Genomic DNA, 19,650 nt, shown 5'->3' with positions numbered 1-19,650 from the left:
GTGAAAACGTCGCGGAGAAATGAAGTAGCCGTGTGCCATTTTTCTGTGTCACCCTTGGTCCGCGCCGGTGGATGCTGTGTACACGGGTGTGTACGGTTGTGGAAGTCGTCATCTTGGGGACTTGTGCTGGACAGTGTATTCAGCGTGACAACGGGAATGATGGCAACAACTTCGTTCTAAGTGTTTTAACCTTAAACACAATTTACATTTTGCTATTCCTTTTCAAAAGGCGTATTTTGTAGTAAACTGCTTTTCTGGCTTTTTTCTGTACTGTTGAACTAACTAACTGAACTAAAGATGCTGAATAGTGCATTGCAGAAGTCTCTTTTAACCCTTAACAAAAGAGCACACACACGGCATTTCCACCAACAAATGGGAAAATCCAATGATACACCTTGCAGCCATCCCGACTGCACCGCCATGTAACTATAATTGCTGCTGCAAATCCATTTAATTGCCGCCAACGGAACCCGGGGAGCGCTTTGCTTTCATTTTATTGCTGACCGGTTGACACACACCACACACCGAACCCCCACACACACCTCTGCTGGCCTCTCTCTCGCCGTAACTGCTGTAACTAGCCAACCGGAGAAACCGGACGCGACAATCATGTACATACGTTTCGCCCATACAAGTGTGTGCGCTGACTGATTGACGGCCATCCTTTCGCGCAATGGCCGATTATCTCGGACGCTATAGAAGAAGCACACACGGTGGGGCAGAGAGGAAAGAAAACATGGCTGATGATAAAACAACAAAAAACCGCGCGCAATGATTAAAACAAAAAAAAAACCAGCAGCAGAGCGGCACGCGCAAACACACTCACACACATGCAGGCGCAACTCTATGCGGCTGTGCTGTTTTGCGTAGCGCGATGATGTGTTGGTGATGCGCAAAGAGCAGAGCACGATCAGCTGACGGGATGGCGACGACGACGACGACGATGGCGACAAAATTAGCGAATCAACCCGCGGCAATGAGCGTGTCTTATCAGCGCTAATCATTGCGTAGATTGGGTTGTAGCAAAAGCATCGGTAGGCTTTTTTCAATCCAATTACAGGGTTTCTTGGCGCATGTTTTCGGAGGCCACTTTGGTGTTTTTAATGCTGCAATTTCAATTGCACTGTGTCAGATGGTTGTTTTTTTTCATACCTAATGGAACATTGTGATTCGCCATATTGAGTTACGCTAATTTCGGGCAAACAATTGTACCTTACAGGGTTTTGCATTGGTTCTCATAGTTGTGGGACACTTCCTTTACTCTTTCATATTGAAAGTGAGCTTCATACGTTGGAAATTGGACTCTATGGCACCCTTGTTGGGCAAGCTTGTTGGAAATTTCTATTCGAAATGTCCAACAAGGATGCAAGCGAGTCCAATTCCCATTACAATAAGTTCATTTCATGCAAGAAATAGTCAATAAAGTGTCCCACAGCTATGAGAACTCCTGGAAAACCCTGTAAAAAAAGGTTTGTTTTTCATTTTTAAATTGCAAACAGTTCCCTATTTAACTGACAACATCGTTTCAAAACACGTTTTCCGCCAATTCTTGACAAAAACGTGTGTTTCTGCCAGACTAGTATGTTCCGGCGCCTGGTTCTGTATGGAATGTGGACACATAAGCAGGGTAAAAATCAAACTCCATGTAAAAAAATAGCCAGAAATTGTAAAAATATCCCTGTTGAGATTCTTTCTGGACGAAACCCCTGAAAGCCCGGTAATTGAGGGATTAGAAGGCTTTTATTTTGCTAGTTGAACCGTGTTGGTTACTTTTACTAAAGATAAAAAATATAGCAAAAAACGTATTGATGAAAGAGATAATTTTGTCCCCATTCGTCATGACTATTTTAGGCTAGGAGTGTGCTCCAAACGCGTGTTTATGACCAGATCATCAAAAGAAGTAAAAAAGAGGTGCACTAGAGTGAGTTTGCATATGTGATTCATCTGTATACTTCGCTCACTCACCATAATATGTCCGATTAATCACACATTAAATGCGAATTTTGCTTCTTCGAACCGAAATGTGTTGATGTTTGATCGGACCCCCGCTTAAACAGAGCAAAACATTCGGTAAACATATATTATTATTAACGCCTACCAGAGCGCAAAACATCTCTGTCGTCATAAGCTGCTAAAACTCTCGTCTGCGTGTGTTTTTGTCCCCCCCAACCCCCACCCCTTCTCTTGCCTTTCGGTGTGATCTTATTTCGGTGCGATTAATTTATAACGCAGCAACAGCACGCGGCGGCTACGGCTCGGTTCCTCCGTAAGCACGATAAAATGACGTGGACCTGCGTCATTTAGCTGCTGCCGCTCGCCAAAGGGGACAGTACAGCCAGTCGACGACAGTTCGAGGCCCGATATTAACGTTTCAGTTTTCTCCTACCACGTTGGTTTTCTCTTCTTCGGTGCAGTTTTAGTACGTGCCCATCGTCGTCCTCACATTCGCCGTGGTTCCGCGCCGCCGTGTGCATGTCGCGGCACGAAGATGAAGAGTGGCTTGTGAACCAAAACTGAACTGCAGCGATGCAATAACCGTGCTATTACCACAACCCTTGTGCAGTGTGCGTGTGTGTGTGAGTAGTGCTTAAAGTGATAGAGACGGGGAGGACGGACCAAAAAGAGAGAGAGAAAGAGGCGCAAACTGTGTCGATGCCGGCCGCCGCGGCAATGGTTTCGATGCCGAGCGAACCGCCGTCGTACTACGCCGACGGGCCGAAAAAGAGCTCCGGCAAGTTTCTGACCCACTTCGCCCGCCGGCTCCGCATCGGCAAGGGCTCGTCCAAGGCGAAGGGCGCGTCGGCAAGCGCCGCCCCGAACGAACTGCTCGAGCTGGACTCGGAGGAGGACCGCCAGTGCGGCGCCGGCGGAGAGTCGGAAGAGATTGTGATACTGCGCCATCCGGCCGCTGCCGGCACGCCGGACGAGCTGCTGACGGGCAGCTCGGGTGCCGAATCGGCCACGATGGTGCTGTTGGTGCCGGGGACGGTCGCACCACCGCCGCCACCGTTCAAGCGGGGCAACTCGTTCCGCCAGAGCCTGAGCTATCTGCTCAAGCGCACCCGGCCGAAGCTGACCGAGCGGTCCTGCACCAGCGACAGTGACGTGGTGCACGAGCTGGACGAAGACGCGGCCCGGGCAGGGGGCGGTGGGGCCCGCGGCAAGCGCCCCGTGCTGGATGCGTTCCTGCCCGAGCAGGTGCCGGCCAAGCGGCACAGCACCGGCGACATCTTCAACGAGGATCTGGACGCGACCGAGCGGGCCCAGGGCCTGGGAGTGCCCGGTGCCGGGCGGCATCGGCGCGTGCACTCCGACTCGACCGGCTGCGGGCCGATGGCGGGCAAGCCGCCGAGCTCCTCCCGACCCGGACAACCCAAGTGAGTGTTCCCGTTCCCTATTTCTGCTTTTATCTTTTAGCCACAAACATCCCTGCCTTCACCACACACACACACACACACAGCTCCACACTGATGACCTTTTTTGTGCATAATATCCGCTTAAGTTTTCACCCGCCACTGACAATTGGATTGGATTGGATTGGTGGTGGGGAGCAGAGTGTTTCACTTAACTCGGCCCATGCAAAGGATGGTTAGGTTTATCAGTGGCACACAACGAGACCTTCTCGTGCTCGGGTACGCCCACCGTTGGCTTTGCGTCTCCGACTTTGTTCCATTCTATCCTCGTGCCCATTCTCCCCCAATGGCGAATCTCGGATGGTGGCGGTAGCGCTAGCGTGTTCTAAGCTGCCCCCGAGTTCCCGGTTCAAGCCGAGAGGCAAGCTTTTATCGCTCTGACCTTTACCTTCCGATCTCGGCCGCTCATCAATCTTGCGAATGCAAAACGAGTTTTCATTTGGCGTGCGGCCATCGAATGTGTTATAGCTTCGGTTAGCTGACAACTTCCCGCCCCGTCCTTACCAAATGGGAGGCCGTGTTTTATTCCACAAGGGAGCTAAAAATAAGCGTTACTTGTTCGACGACTTTCATCATTATTACACCAACTCATTTCAAATCATGTAAAGCCATTCTCATGTTCGCTTTTCTATCCATTTGTGGTTTACTCAGCTTAACATTTAACCTTTCCTTGCATGCTTTTTTTTGGGGAATTTGCTTATTTTTCTCTTTAATGTAGAGCTTGTGTTTTAGGTGTGACCCTCCTCATTCTCTCACTCTCTTTTTCTCTATCAGTAATACACACCCAGTATTAGCAAACAGCAATCCCCGTAGGCTTGTGTAGTTAATTAAATGGCTCCCTTCCCCTGCCTAGCTTACGGCGCCGCAGTGTGTAAAAAAGCAATATGGAAATGAGTTCAGCAAATAGTGTATGACATGTGCCCCGTAGTCTGCGTAGTAAGGTAGTAAGGCTCACCGTTCTGGCACCCCGGGACTGCTTACAGAAATAGACTTCTAATGGATTAGGCCGAACGGATGGGCGGGATGGATGGATCGAGGCACATAGAGGAAGGCGGAGAGGAATAGAAGCAGAAGAGAGCATACTTAACAGCGAGCATAGGTGGCGGTGAGTGGTGAGCGTTTGCTGGCCACACCTCAAACCGAAACCAGCATAATGGGGTGAATAATCAAAAGAACTTTGCTGCCCATTTTCAGGTCAAGGTCGTCGCCGAGCGGTTGGAGGTGATTGATATTAGTTTTTTGTTGATGTGTTTGGTACCTTTTGGTTTTGATCTCACTTTACTGAGAGAGAGAGAGAGAGAGTGAGAGAGCGAGCAAGTGAGTGGGTGGTGCTCTGGTTCTGTGTCCACATTTTGATGAAGTGTTTTTTTCCCACCAATACTAACTTGACAGTGATGTCGAACGGTGCTTTTACACGTGCTAAGGGCACTTACTCTTACAGCCTTGACCTTTAACCTTTCCAGTGGAAAATGTATTTATTTACCTTCTTTATTTACTTGATAAACTTTGATATACTAAAGACATTCCAGTAGTCAACAGAGAATTTGTCAGGCTCTAAACTCTCGTTTTGCAATCTAGAAATCAGTAAACTTCTGCGGAAGTTCCGTGACACAGTCATCAAGTATACGCCAGTTATGGGTTCAAATCTTGTACGGATCGAGCTTCCCATGCTCAGAACTAGACTATCTTGCTATTGCTATACTATAGGACAGATAGCCAAACCCGTTCAAGATTAAAAGCCTATGCCTAGATTGGCTAAGGTTGTTGCGTCAAAATAAAAAGAAGAATAATAGAGCTCAAGATCACGACTTTTGGTTGGACTACAGTTCCCAGCAGAAAAGTGGTTAAATAACATTTTAATGTACCATTTAGACGCACTATTTCGTATTTTCCTTCCCAAAAAAAAGTGCTCCTTGATGCCGCCTATGGCACGACCAACATGACCAACATGAGAAAAGGCCAACACAAAATGAAGCCATTAAAAACACTCTCTTCGGCCGCAATCATCAGCTGCAACACCGTAAACCAGTTCTTGGAGGAGGAACTCGTTCACTTGCTCGAGATCAGTTTTTGGACAGGTGTACGTCCCCGAGTTCCACCGCACTTGGTATGCGTGTGCGCTAGCAACTTCTTTACGTCTTCAAACACCAAAAGGGAAGCAAAAATGCGTCAACGCTCGTGTGTGCGTCCCAAATGTGGATTACAAACGCGCGTTCTGTTCCGGCCTTTCGTGTACTTCCTTCGTTCGTTGAGGTTCCACTCCACTGCAATTCCGACGGCAAACCAAGCTCTACCAAAAAGAAAAAAAAAAGAGCTGGATGGTTTGTTCGTGCCTCTTGTCTCACGATGGTGTAACGGGCACAGTTTTATGGCCCAACCGACATTATACATTCGGACTGGAATGGACCGCAATGCATTACAGACAAAAACAATTCCTCCGAAAACCCATTAAAGTAAACCAGTGACAAAAACCGAAGCGATACAGAGACGAACGGTTCTTGCCGGCTGAGTGTGCCATTAATTAGCAAAGCATAGTGTTCTTCTTTTTTGTCTGAAATCTCAGAAACGATGATAACGGAGCGGGACGCGCGAAAGAAGATTTGCCGTTTGCCAAAAAAGAACATCGCGTTCCGCCGTCCCGCACATCTCGCGTAATGAGGTCAACGGTGGGGTAGCAAAAAAAAACGGGTCGTTGTCCTGCCGCCCAGTTGGCGAATGAAGTCGGGCGCGCGTGTGATCTAAATGGCCGGCCAGATGAAGTACCGATACGCTTAGCTCCAGAGTATAAACAGCAACAAGAAAAAACACTCCTCCAAAAACTAACCTCCCGTTGTGTACAACGTGTGATTTCCGGTTTGGCTGGCCAATATTGGCAACGGAGAATTCACCATTCCAATCGGGGTTTTCCACCCCAAAACGCAGCAAAAACAAAACACACATGGCGAACGATCTCTCCTCAGTGTTGTGCTGCGGGAACGCTGAATTCTAACGCCTAACAGTGCCTGATAAATGGGAGCCAAGGGGGAGAGTTTTATTGCCTCTTTTTCCACCCGCTTTGCTTTGTCTCACATTCGGGTGAATGGACGTTAAAGTGATCTTTCGCACTACCTTCCGTTAAGCACTGGGTTTCCTCGTACAGCTCGTGCACCGGCGGGTTTATTTTAATGTAAATGTGTATGCGAAAGGTTAATTCTAATTGCGCCAATTACAGTTCAAAAGCGCATCCCCAACAATGCATTAAAAGCAGCACATTAAAGCGGGTGAACACACACTGTGGTGTGTGCACATTAATTTGCTGGCCATGTTGTGTGTTGCATATTCAAATTGTGCGGGTGCATCGATCACAACCCTTCGCGCGCGCACACACACAAACCACCAGTTGTGTCGCCATTTTGCTGAGCGACGCGTTTACGCATCACCGAAAACGTGGTTCGATCTTACCGCCTGTGCGTGTGTGTGTGTGTAAGTTAATTACGAATGGAATTTAGCGTATTATTTCAACCTTTTTGCACCTCCAAACCTCACTCAGTCTCCCCCGGCGAAAAGAGGGTGGTGTAAAAAAAACGCGTGGAAAATCCACTCACATCAAGCTCAGCTGCTGTTGCGACGATGTATGTTTTTCCCTTCGCCATTGTACACACATCACACAGCACACACACACTACGGCAGTGGAGCAAATAGAGTTTGCACTGAGAGTGAGAATGTACACGCCAGCAGAGACAATGCAGCGGGAAAGCACCCCTTGGCCCGGCGTGTTTGGGGAGAGAGTTGCGCCAAAGCACAGCGGCCGATCGACCGACCCGACCCGACCCGACGTCAGTGGCGCATCTCCGCGCGGTGTGTAACACCACACAGCGAACCGTTAACTGCTACGCGTACACAGCACTATTGGGCCGTGGACACACTACCACGTTGCCACCGGGTTGTGCTGCTTCGACAGTCCGCAGAGCATTTTGCGGCAGATCGCGAGCGGCGGCTGCCATTGTTAACCGTGCTGTCCTGTGGGCCGGTGGGTTTGCGCGTTCGCTTTCCGGTGTCGGTCGCGCGCGCTCACGCATTCGTCGTTCTCGTACGTTTCGGAAAAGAAGGGTTTTTTTTGTTGTTGTTTGTGCTGAGACGATGGTTTATTGCAAGCGCGTGGAAATTAGTGTTCGATCATATTTTGTAAACGTGTCACAAGTGAAGATGTAAAAGGCAATTTTCGCTCGCAATAGCATCGAAGTGTACGATCGCGCATTTTTAAGTGTGTTTATTGCGTGGGGGTTGCGAATTCAAACATATACACGGATGCCTCCACCGTCTCATTTCCATTGCGACAAAGTGCTGTTGTTTCTCATGTGTGATGAACGTTGCATTCGAATTTGCGTAATGTTTTCGGAAGCGAAACAACACAATCAGTGCAAACATAATGCAAATAGTGGGAACCGGTGTGGAAGGCTTCCCAGATTCCTTTTTTCCCCTGTTATCGTACCGGCGATAGTTTATTCGTGCAATCGTGACATAACCCTTTCATTGATGGGGACGATGGGAACGTACTCTATTCCTCTATTTTCCATTCCCACCAACACGACGTATGCTGTAATTTTCTTCCTCGACCTGCTCGCGTCTCTCAAACGAGGAAGGATTTCCACTGGCCTTGGTTATTCAAATTGAAACATAATTTAAATTCGACATGTTTTTTTTTTTGACAACCAAACAGACAGGATAGAAAAATAGAAACAGTTCGTTCGAAAGTGTGCAAAAGTACACGTGTAGGCACAAAAACCCAACAAATAACCAAATAGCGCTCAATAATAATATCCCTATCCGATTGGTTTCGAAAGCGGTAGGAAGTGTCGGTAGGCTAAACGAGCGGTTAGTAGTTTCCTTGCCTCTTCCTGCTTCAATGCGAGCATTTCCCCATCCATTGCATTGGGTGGGCTGGCTGGTACATCGATTTCATAATACGCCACTCCATCGTATCACGGTTGAATAGTCGCCATTGCTCTTCCTGTACTGATGCAAGTGTGCATCCATTTGCTTGCACCAGTGCCCCAACTACCAGCTCTGATGGGGGAAATGACGGCCGACACACGTTGCCGTCGATCGAATAATGCCGGCCGGGTCTCTCTGGTCGGTCATCGGCACCACCCGAGACCGCCAGCATGGCGCGTCAACCCGGGCACCCCGTGTATTGATGTGCGATGGTTAAAAAAGAAGGCAAAAACCCACCCCGGAAGGCACGATGGCGATGATGCCCTGCGCGTCGTACTACGCGTCGCAAAGCCCATAAAACCCAACCGGCAGAAACCCAGCCCGAACTGGGATGGGGGGGGGGTCGATAATGATGGGAAGGAGGTTATCGCAGCAACCGGCATGCGAGCACGATGGTATGCTTTTTTGCACGATGCCTTCTTATACAGAGAAGAAGGCACTTGCTCCGTTTTTCTTGATCAAAGAAGTGAAGCGCACAGTGAAGCAAGAAATCAAGTGCTTGTTTCATCGCCAAACTGTCGCCACGTTTTGGATTTTCCCATTTGGAGACTGGCTGACACTGCTTCAAACATGTCTCCCTGCACAAACATCACTCTAATAAGGAGCTAACTTATTTATCCCTAATTACACCCATATCTTTGCATACGAAGGACGTTGCGTGGCTCTAGAATCTTCTCTAGAACATGCGTCTTCTAATAGAGTGTACTCTCTATCTTTTTAAGCCCCTGACTCTGTTGGGTACAGTATCGTAATCAGTTCCAAGAGACATGGTCGTTCTGGTCGCGCTGGCTGATAAGAAACGGAAATTGCTCGTCTTGTTCTATCATCGCGGCGCAAATTCGCTCGCTGACAGTAAGCAGGAGGACTGGACGGCAGAGCAGCAGCAGCAGCAGCAGATGCACAAAACAACGTCAATAAACAATGATATCAGGGGCGCGCTCTGCCACAGGTCACACAGAGCCACACGTCATAAAACACATCCTTGACACCTGGCACCTGGGCGCTGCGGACTTATCGCACACATTGTGGACATCTGTTTTTGGGGGCTACGCAAATATGCTGATAGGTGGAACCACCCACCGCCTAGAAACCTGTATTTTCCGCTCCACTACCGCGGTGGTTTGACAATGTGTAATGACAATGCGTTGACAGTGCATTGACAAAGTGATGGGAGCGAATGGGAGAGCGAGATGTGTCAGCAGTGGAGCAGTGGTGTCAGCAGACCTGTACACCCATAATTTAGAGGTGGCAATATGGTACGAACGGAGAAGAGAAAGGAGAAGTTTGAGGTAGCCAAGTTCCTTTTTTTCCCCGTTGCCGTCGATCCTTGTGGTACCACCACCACCACCATACGGTCGGGGCCAGGTTGGTGCTTTTAATTATTCAACAAGCGCGTTTCATAATTCACGGTTCCCCAACTGCGACCTCATCATTTGGAGGTGGCAGAGAGTACACATTCTGGTGGGAACGAATACCTCTTGACTCCAACTCCAACCCGATAGCGCGGCTTAAGCGTTAAACTCACTCTTCCACGCGCTCCTTTGCTTTCGGGGACACGACATTCTGCTATGTAGGACACAGAAATGGCATCAACATCAACAAGTATTAAGGCACACAGTGTGTTTGGCACAGCACCGAGCAGCAGGCCGTGTGTCGTGTTATCGAGACATTCCCACAGCGTGGTTCGTTGTCAGAACACACGGAACAAATCGTAAAATATTCGGTTCATTTCGCTTTTTTGCTGATTTTTTCCTCTACTCTCCTGTGTAGTGTTCTTGCAGAGAGCCTGATTAGAAAACAAAAAGAACAAGAAGAAGTGAAAGCAGCGAAGAACCGGTACTGGGGACTGTGATCGATCGCTGTTAGTGTATACGGGTGTGTGTAATACAGTGCTGGTTTCGCGCTGTTATCGTCGATAGGAACCGCCTTTCCCTTTCCCGAAAAGGACACAACCCCGCCGGAGTGTGGAGCATGTAAAATACGTGTCCAATCGGTGGGTTAAGGGTGTTGTCGAGTGGTTTTACTTTATGTTTGAGTGGCAAAGAACACTACCGCGCTACCGTTTGAGTTTCGGAGCAAGAGCAAGCAACGCGATAGGCCGCGGGTGGTGGTGCCGGGCGAGATCATCATCATGTTGTGCTTTGTGCAGGGCATCGCTAGCATGAACCACGGTAGCGGCACTGCCAGCGGCAACAACAACACCGTCATGGTACGCAGCAACAGCAAGCTCGGCTCGTCCGAGGCGTCGTCCACGTCGTCGGCATCGTCCTCGTCGCCGGCTGGCAAGCGGCTGTACAAGGCCCGCCGCATGATGCTCCGTAAATCCAGGTATAGGCGCAAGGGAAGGGACAGATGGTTTGCTGTGACAGTTTTGACGCATATAAATTTAGACATACACACACTGCTCTGCACCTTGCAATTGAGTGACGCGCTAATCGCCAGGATAACTTGGTTGGCCACCTCAGTTGCGACGGGACTGCACAAGAGAGGGGAAATGCAATGTGCTTAACAACACGTGCTACCTGAGAGTTGCGCGTACCTAATCTCTTACCACACCTGGTGTCCAAATTTCGTCATCAGCAAGACAATTAACGACCGACCGGCGATGGAGCTGGCAGCGAACGGCGCGATTCGTAATGACACCTTCCCGTCGTTGGGCGAATGCGTATTTCTTCTTCTTTTTTTCTACGTTTTTGCATTACCTTCTGTAACTCTGGTTTTCGAGGAGGGGATAGGATAGGATGGGGCAGGTGGTCCCGGTCCCGGTGTGCTCTAGTTTCATCGCAAAACACGTGGCACACCTTGGAGTGGGGAGGCGGGACATAGGTTAAGGTGGTGGGCCATAATCCCATTACACAGACACACACACACACACACACACCGGCGCTGGCGTCCCCGGACCTGTTGGCATGCAGCTCTATTTTAAGGTATCCCACCAACCCACCCAGGTGGTGTTGAAAAATTTCGAAGTGAACCTGCAGGCAGCAGCCGCCGCTTGTTGTATCGATTATACTTTACTGACGGCTAAACTGTAACCGGCAAAAACGTTGGACAGTTCATTGTCGCGTCCCCTTTTCGCTGGTAAAGTCGGTCTAGGTTACTCCGTGTCCGCTATTACGACGTTCACCAAACGGCAGACTAGAAGGAGAGCGCATCGGAAGCTTTGCGTTATGATGCGCTAATGCGCGGAAACGGGCCGCAGGAATGGGGGTTCGGAACGGATTTTTGCAATGAATATAGCACGGGGAAATTACGACCCGGTTACGCAGGATGTATGACTGCATGCAGAGAAATCATCCTTCGTGCGCGTTTGTTATGTGTGTTGCGCTAAGTTATCGTTTTTAGGAAGTAAAGCTTAGATCATTTAGAAATGGACCACTTTGCCGAGACGATGTTGATGTATACTAGGACATTGACGTTGAGTAGTAATAATCTTGCGCAAGTTAATTCTGGAGCACGTATTAGTTCCATCAACTACACTCTCATATTCCTGGTTTCAAATGTCATATAAACATCGTTAGTTAGGGAGTTGATTAACCAACATTTTTGGGCCTAGATATGACCACGAAACTTAGAAACACATGTTCAAGCAAATAATATAAAAAAAAGATGTTACCCTTCGTTAGGGTCTTTGAGTTCTGTGTTTTTGGAAACATTACGGCAAATTAACTCCAAATCGCAGTAATAAAACAAGTAATAGATGAGCTCGCCTAACTAGCCCAGAATCGTTTCGAACAGATCGAAAGTGTTAGAAATTTAAGGATGTAGGGAGCAAATGCTCACATCAAGAAGCGATGGCATAACTTGCATGCTAAAAATGTAAACATCCAAAATCGTCATCCAGGAAGATCTGTTCAAAAACTATTGAGAAGAATCCATTTAAAAGTCAGAAATTGTTTCTAAAGCTTACATTTTTCCAAAAATATGAAACTAATCATCTCATTCTTTAGCGTTACGAATAATTACGTGTGGTCATGCCGGGCCTTTACTTCCAATATTCATAAGTACCTGAGGATATTCTGGATGGGAATTGTTGTCGTCCGACTTTGTAGAACCCAATGCGTCTTTCGAATAGACCACAGAGCCATCTCAAAATATGTAGTTATCTTCTGAATTTAATCCAACGAAATCTTTCCTATTGGAACAATGGATAAAGTATCCCATTTCACTATAATCTAGACCTGACATTATATTGCATGAAATCTTTGCCTTATATTACAAAAATGCCTACTAACGTATGCTGTTGGTGCTGCTTGTTTGTAGGACACTGTTTATTAAATGTTTTTCTTTTTCTTTTCTTTTCCTTCCCAGATCCGCCAACAGTGTGGGATTAGGAACGCGACCCCTGCCACTGTCCAGCACGATAGAACCGCTCAGCAGTGTGGAAACCCCCGGTGGGCAGCCGGAGGGAGCGGCCCACCTAAATGTACTCTCACGCAGCCCTAGTCATTCGACGACGAAGAGCGATCCCAAGTAAGTAGCAGTGGTGGTTGCTGTGTACTCTCAAGCTGGGCCCTTTTTATTTGAGAAAGTGAAGAGTCAACAAAGACTTCTCTCTAAGCGCAACACCGGTTTCACCTGTTTAGCGAAAGATGAGTCAGTGTCAAATTTCAACTAGAAACAAACGCAAAGGGAAAATGGAACAGGCGTTATCTATCAGACGAATGGAGCGTTTTTGCCTGGCGTGTGAATCATTTCATTGCGATAAACGCACCGTCTTTTTTGGCAACAATCGATTCGATTGTAGAACACCGTCATGAGTAATGCCCTGCAGCAGACCCCTGTAGATGTGTCATAAAAAGCCGCTTGGCCACATTGTACACACAAATTAAAATGGCTAGCGATAAACCGTGTTTAATTATTAAAGATATCAAGCCTAACGCATCAAAAGGGGGTAGAAAGAAAACTACTTCTGCACGCACAATTTCGCACACGTGGCTGTGAGTGGTTCCGCCGCTATCGCTATCGCGGGCGGGATCACGCGCTTATCAGGTCTTCCGGGCGAACGGCCAGGTGTTACACCCTGCGACAGACACACCTTTCACAACACCACGTCCGCGAACCATTGCGCGACTGTCTCTCACCCTCTATCTGTCACAGACAGGAAGAAAGGATTAACCAACCACGTGGTACGCGTACAATTTGCAGCCAGAAATCTGGTTCGGGTGTGATCCGGCTGGCTGAACGGTTGGTTTGTTGCAATTTTCATTGTGCCCACGTGAGCAGTAAGTAAGGCTTATCGGCTGTTATTCCATGTTTTTTTTTCTCCCCGCGTCACACTAATCCAACCGAAGCACGAGACTTGGCTGTGACATGCACCTGCCGGCAGAGGGCGATTGTTTTGACAATAAATGCAGCACAAAATGCTTCCCGTCATACAGAGAAGATACTTGGCAAGTAGAGGCATATACCTCGATAAGACGAGCCTTCTTTTTTATTGCATCCGACCACAAAAAGGCAGGTGATGCCATTGCGTAGCTTGTTGCGCATTGGCGCAATCGGGTCACGGGTAAGTCCATTTTTGGCACACACCCCGTGCTTGCTTGCTCTGCCGACTTATCTCGGCCAACAAGCGGGTTGAAGGGAAATAAAATGCTTCCGCCCAGCGGGAATGGGATCAGTGTAAGGGGGGTTTCTTTGGTAGGTTTGCAAAAAAAAATCATGATTTAGCAAATCTACACCAAAACAGCAGATGACTTTTACTTTTTTCCCTCTACCGGTGGTTAGCGGGGGAAAGAAGTGCCATATAATAAACGAACTTGTAAAACGGGGGTAAATGGGAGTGGGTTGGGTATGGATTTTCGATTTTATGGCGCTTATCACCGGGTTCTCGAGAGTATCGGTTACCGATTTATGGTAACCCGAAAAAGAGAGAGGGAGAGAGAGAAAGAAACCGTTTCGCTAGAGTGTAACATTACCGATTTATGGTTTGTCAAGAAAGAGAACAAAACTACAAACATGTTTTGATCATTCCACACGTAAAAATGGGGAGAGAGAGAGAGAGGTTCTGGGATGAGCAGCTGTGGCCACGCACCAATCCAGCCGGGGGATGTGCGATAATGGCATCCCATTGATAAGATAATCCTTATCAAAACGAAGCAAGAGAGAGAAAGAGAAAGCGAGAGGGAGACAGAGAGAGTGAGACAGAGCAAGATTGAGCGATACGTGGCGTCCCGCTGGAAGCAGTGGGCTTTTCGGGGGATCCGGACCTTTGCGATAGGAATCGAACTTTCTTAGCAGTCTTGCGTTCATGCGGCAAGATGACAGTTCAGTTCTCAAGTGGCATCGGGATCGCTCGGGTCAGCACTTACGGGCAACAGTCGCACCCGCACACACAGTCAGTGTGTTTCATTGAACCTTGCGGAGTACCGCGTCCGTGAACGTGAATTTTGTGGCCAGGACAGACAGGGGCGACACTAAACCACTACTATCACCATCACTCGCTCAGGTTTTACACGGGCGGGTGACAATTAGGGTTAGAAAATAGTGATCATTGTTGTTTGTAAACAGTGTGAACTGTCACTCGTGCGCGCGTGTGTGCGTTTGCGTGAAGAAAGTAACCTCTGCGCGCATCGTTTGATCGTAACTGTCTAAAAGAGCAGTAACAACGCAAATTTGGTTCCGAGCCGAGAAAGAGTGTGTTCAAAAATCGTTTGATCGTGTACCGACACGAAAACAGCTGTCGTGGCCACACAATTCCCCTTATTTACGATATCAGCCTGGTAAAGTGCGTGCGTGCGTACATTAGGGGAGAGGGAGCGAGCGTGTGATATTTGAGACCGGCGCATATCGATTGCCAAGACCAAAGCGCAAAGGGCGAGTAAAGTGCGGCATTGTACAGTGCTCCGCCTGCCAGCATATGAAATCGTTGACAAGCACTGTGACGACAGGCATTACACACTACACACTAGTTTTATCTTGGTGTCTTGGGCACCGTTTGTGTGAGGAAGCGCTTAGTTAATGCTGGTGGTTATCAGTCAACCAAAAAAAATAAACAACAACAACAATAAGTTCGCTTCAAGTCGTGCTGGCGCGTTAGCGGGAAAATAAGTGACAGGAGAAGAAAGAAGAAAAAAAAGAAAACTTACCCTACCGCATCGGGTAACGGACGATTTCAATACTGCTCACTCGTTGTCCAACCTGTGCTTCGTTGCACCGCCTGCTGCTGCTGCTGCTGTTGCTGCTACTGCTATATCATGTGTTTCGCCGTAAACGTCAAAACGAGATGAAACTTCTCCCTTCTTCTTCTTCCTCGGCTTCGCCTGCTGGCCCGTCTGTCGCCGGTCCGTGTTGTGGGTTTCGTCTGTGCCGTGTTTGTTGATGTTGTTGCGCTCCCATTCTGGGCCCAGCCGATCATGACGACGGCCTTCGGTTGAAGGAACACTTGTTGTCTGTTGATTGAACTCGTGCCACTGCCCCGCCGACGAGTGTGTACCAGTGGCAGAGGGTGGGTTTGCTGTTATGAAAGCATATACCCCCCGAGCGCGATCCCGGAGAGACACACGATCAGCAATTGACAACATCGCTTTCATCGTGCAGTGGTGGTGGTGGTGCTGTGTGCATTCAAAACCGGCTACACGATCAGAACGATAACGATCGCGAAATGAGGTGTAGTGCGTGCGTGCAATTGTGACGAATTGGCTTGCGTTTTTTTTGTGTTGCAGTTCATCGGTGACGGCACAAGCAATCGTTATAAAGTGTTGTTGGTACTGCTGTTGTGTGCTATTATTGCTCGAGAGTTTCGATATACGAATCGAAAAGGCCTCGAAGAGAAAACCATCAAATTAAGATCGATTTCATCTCCTCTCCCTGTGTGTTTGCATTGTTAAGTGACTCACACACACTATCGAGTAGAACTCTTTGTTGAGAGAATCGTACACAGAGGACAGACTCTGCTCCAAAATGCCTCTAACTCCAGCCTATTCGACACCAAACATCACCACCGAGGCGGATGAGGACGTATCGAGCGTTCGGTTGCGGAAACATAGTGCACTTTACCGGTAAGATTAGAACGAGGCTTTGTTTAAGGCACAAACCAATTGTATAGAGCTTTATTAAAAGGTAAACAATCACTTGCGGGTATAAGTAAAGATCGAGATTTCAACCGAGTCGTGCTGGATGCTGCCTAGTATAGGCGTGTTGTATCTTTCAGGTACGCCACAAAGCCTGGAATACGAGAAGCAGTTAAAAAGCGTATATAAACGACAAGTTTAACAACATTGGCAACCATTCGAAATACGACAAAGCAAGAAAGGAGTGAACGATACAAAGCGATGCAAAATGTACAACAAAAAAAAGTCATTCAATTATCGAGTCTTTGATTAACCTGCTAAACCTCTTCTTGGCCTCAAAATGTCGTTTCTTTGCACTGCGCTGTCACGGAAAGGAATATTATAACGTCTGACGGAATATAAAAAGCGCCATAAACAATTGACTAATCAATCATGCGAATCAAACGAACTTGGCACCTTGCCAAGCGGAGGAGAAGGTGTGTCGCGTTTGCGGATATTTTTGTTAATAGTCTGCAGTGGAACTCTTTCCCATTTCAGGTTGTCTTGTACTTGTAGGGCTAATAGCATTCGATATGTGGTACAGTTTTATGCTATAATTTCATCTCGAATCTAATATTTAACGCTGAGCCCGTGTAGAAGCGGAAGAAGATGAACTTTAAAAATAGGTGATTAAATTTAGATTAACCCGAGCGCTGACACCACAAAAATACAATTCCCGCTTTTGTAGTGACGGTGCACACAAACACACACGTGGTAACAACTGGTGATTGTACACGTTCTTTATCATTGCGATGTCGAATCGTTTGGTTAATCGGTTGAACGTGCTACCCCTCCATTGCCTTGGTACAATGGGTATGAATGTGGTCATTGTGAGACGGCAGTTACAATTGAACCGGATGATCAGTTGACATTGCGAAGCAATGATACTACCCGTGGTGCCAATTGTGTTTCGCGAGGTAAATGAGGTTACACAGGAAGACATGCTGAGTTCTGTGCAAAATTAAAAGGGATTGAAAATCAATATGAAGGTACCCACGTAGAGCACATTTTACAGGTTAGCATGCAGCGACAGTTTTGTTCTAGCTAATGCCCTGTAGTCCCTTTGCCGCCTGGTCAAAGTAATCGCAACAGCAATCGACAGCTTAACAGAAATCCCATTATTTTCCTACAATTCCATAAAACTAATTCATAAGGTAGCAGTTAGCACTTAGGGCACACGATGGAGCTCCTCCAATCTCCCTAGTAGTTTCTCCCAAATCGATCACGCCACATTCTTTTCCACCTGGTAAGGAGCACACCTGTTATCAGTTAGTTTTTTTTTCTAACACCAGGAATGTTAATGCTTCACTAAATGCTGATAGTGTATCAGGAGTGGAAGCGTGAAAACGGTTAGAATTAGCTGGAGACCTTTGCCAGATAAGACATATAGCTGAACCCACTTTAATTACTGTTGTATAATCGATGGCAAGTTCCTTTACGAATGACATAAGTGCGACTACAAGTGAGTCTTTTTTCGTGCCATTTCTACCTTAAAAGATTAAGCAAGCAATGAAACCTCCGGGAGGGAATGGTACCGCACTAAATCAACGGCTCACTTAGCAGCTGCTAAAACGACACTGTGCTGTAATTATGTGCTCAGCATGGCTGAAACAACACCAACATCGGTTGTATGCATGCTTTGCTGGCAAGGAATTTATTGGTCGTTTTGGGATGTTGGACACGCAAAGTGAAAGAATACCTCTATTGCCTGCTATTGCCAGCCAGTCTCAGTCTCTGGTGGGAAAACGCAATACAGAGGAACTCCTGGACTGGTCGCGGCTACTAATCAGATGCAAATGGAATGCAAATTGAATTAGTACATCTTGTTGCATGACGGCGTGCTGGCCGTTGTTGTTCTGTTGTATCTTGACACCTTCCGATCGGGACGCTCAGCAGCACACACGTGGCACCAGGGAGAGAGAGCGAGAGACCCACACGGAAGGCGGTAGTGCGATCCGTAACAGCTGTTCTTAATTGGGGGCAGCCGCATGCCACGTTACTGCACTGTACTACCGACCGACTGTTGCATCCCAAAGTGGTGCATTCTCAGCAATAAATAATAGACACCCACCCACCCCACCCACTATCGATTGCATTACAGCTCCTCTCGCTCGTTGATCTTGACCTTCGGAGGGGTGGAGACCGCGCACAGTGTCTAAAGTCAATAAGGTCGCCGTTTATCAAGGGCAATAGCGAATGGAACTCGCGCACTGAACTCGCTGGTGGTGTTTTCTAACTGCTTTTTTTGTCGTTTCCGCTTTTTTCCCCCCAGATCGCTCAAATCGCTGTCACCGTCGGCCCGGTCGTCCACCGTACGCAGCTCTAGTCCACATCCGCTGAAATCGTTCAGCAGCACGCGGGACGCGGGCGTCGACAAGCCGGACAAGCCGGAGAAGCACCACAAGAAGAAGGAGGGCGGCCTGTCCTGGGAGCAGAAAAAGTTTGCCCAACACTTTGCGCAAGTGCCGGACGATGAGGTGGTGCTGGATTGTAAGTGTCCTTTCGGTGGAAGAAGTTGACCTTTTTTTTTTTTAAAGCGTTTCTTCTATTTTGCAGATTTTTCCTGCGCCCTCGTTGGCGACATCCTGCTGCAGGGCTACCTGTACATCACGCAGAACTATTTCGCCTTCTACTCGAACGTGTTTGGCTACGTGACGAAGGTAGGGTGTGCCGTGCCGGTCAAGTAAAGGTTTTATTTTCAACCACGTTTCCCATTTCCCAGCTCCTGATACCGACCGTCTCCGTGCTGGACATATCGCGCGAAAAGACGGCCTACATGTTCCCGAACGCGGTCGGCGTGAAGACGCGCGACGATCGGCACGTGTTCGGCAGCTTCCTGAGCCGCGAAGCCGCCTACTATCTGATGTGCAGCGTGTGGGAGCGGGCGACCACGCCGCACAGCGACTCGCTCGGCAGCATTCAGCACACCCGGCTCGCCCCGCTGCTGCACGCCGAAGGCTCGGAAGGCTCGCTGGACGAGGACAGCAGCTGCTACGACGGCAATGAGAGCTCGTTCCACGGGAAGGACGATCTGCCCGACCTGCTCGATTCGGGCGACTCGCACGAGAAGCAGCTGAATGCGACCGAGGGCGGCGGCACGAATCAATCGTCCGATGGTAAGATGGACCAACCTCCTTTCCCCTTTTTTTTTTGTCTCAAGCAAAGGACACGCTTTAAATGCGTCGGTTTTGTCTCCTCCCCCTCCCGTTCAC

General features: G+C 48.2%; 1 protein-coding gene across 11 annotated transcripts in view; it reads left to right on the top strand.

Moving 5' to 3' along the window:
* Positions 1–19,650, top strand: part of LOC120894017 (protein Aster-B-like) — a 31,314-nt gene that overhangs the window by 7,893 nt on the left and 3,771 nt on the right. For 6 of the 11 annotated variants that reach the window (XM_040296341.1, XM_040296340.1, XM_040296339.1 and 3 more), the window contains exons 2-6: positions 2,415–3,377; positions 12,699–12,860; positions 18,711–18,928; positions 18,995–19,098; positions 19,161–19,554. In XM_040296341.1, coding sequence (XP_040152275.1) covers positions 2,653–3,377; positions 12,699–12,860; positions 18,711–18,928; positions 18,995–19,098; positions 19,161–19,554 — 1,603 coding nt within the window. In that variant the 5' untranslated portion in view covers positions 2,415–2,652. Of the gene's footprint in view, positions 1–2,414; positions 3,378–7,263; positions 7,601–7,633; positions 7,657–10,157; positions 10,716–12,698; positions 12,861–18,710; positions 18,929–18,994; positions 19,099–19,160; positions 19,555–19,650 lie in introns of those variants that run through there. The other 5 variants (XM_040296347.1, XM_040296344.1, XM_040296346.1 and 2 more) reach the window with 5 other exon arrangements.

This window comes from Anopheles arabiensis, chromosome 2 (genome assembly GCF_016920715.1).
Source record: "Anopheles arabiensis isolate DONGOLA chromosome 2, AaraD3, whole genome shotgun sequence".
In the NCBI taxonomy this organism is placed as follows: Eukaryota; Metazoa; Arthropoda; class Insecta; order Diptera; family Culicidae; genus Anopheles; species Anopheles arabiensis.
This window is presented reverse-complemented; position numbering and strand designations above follow the sequence as displayed.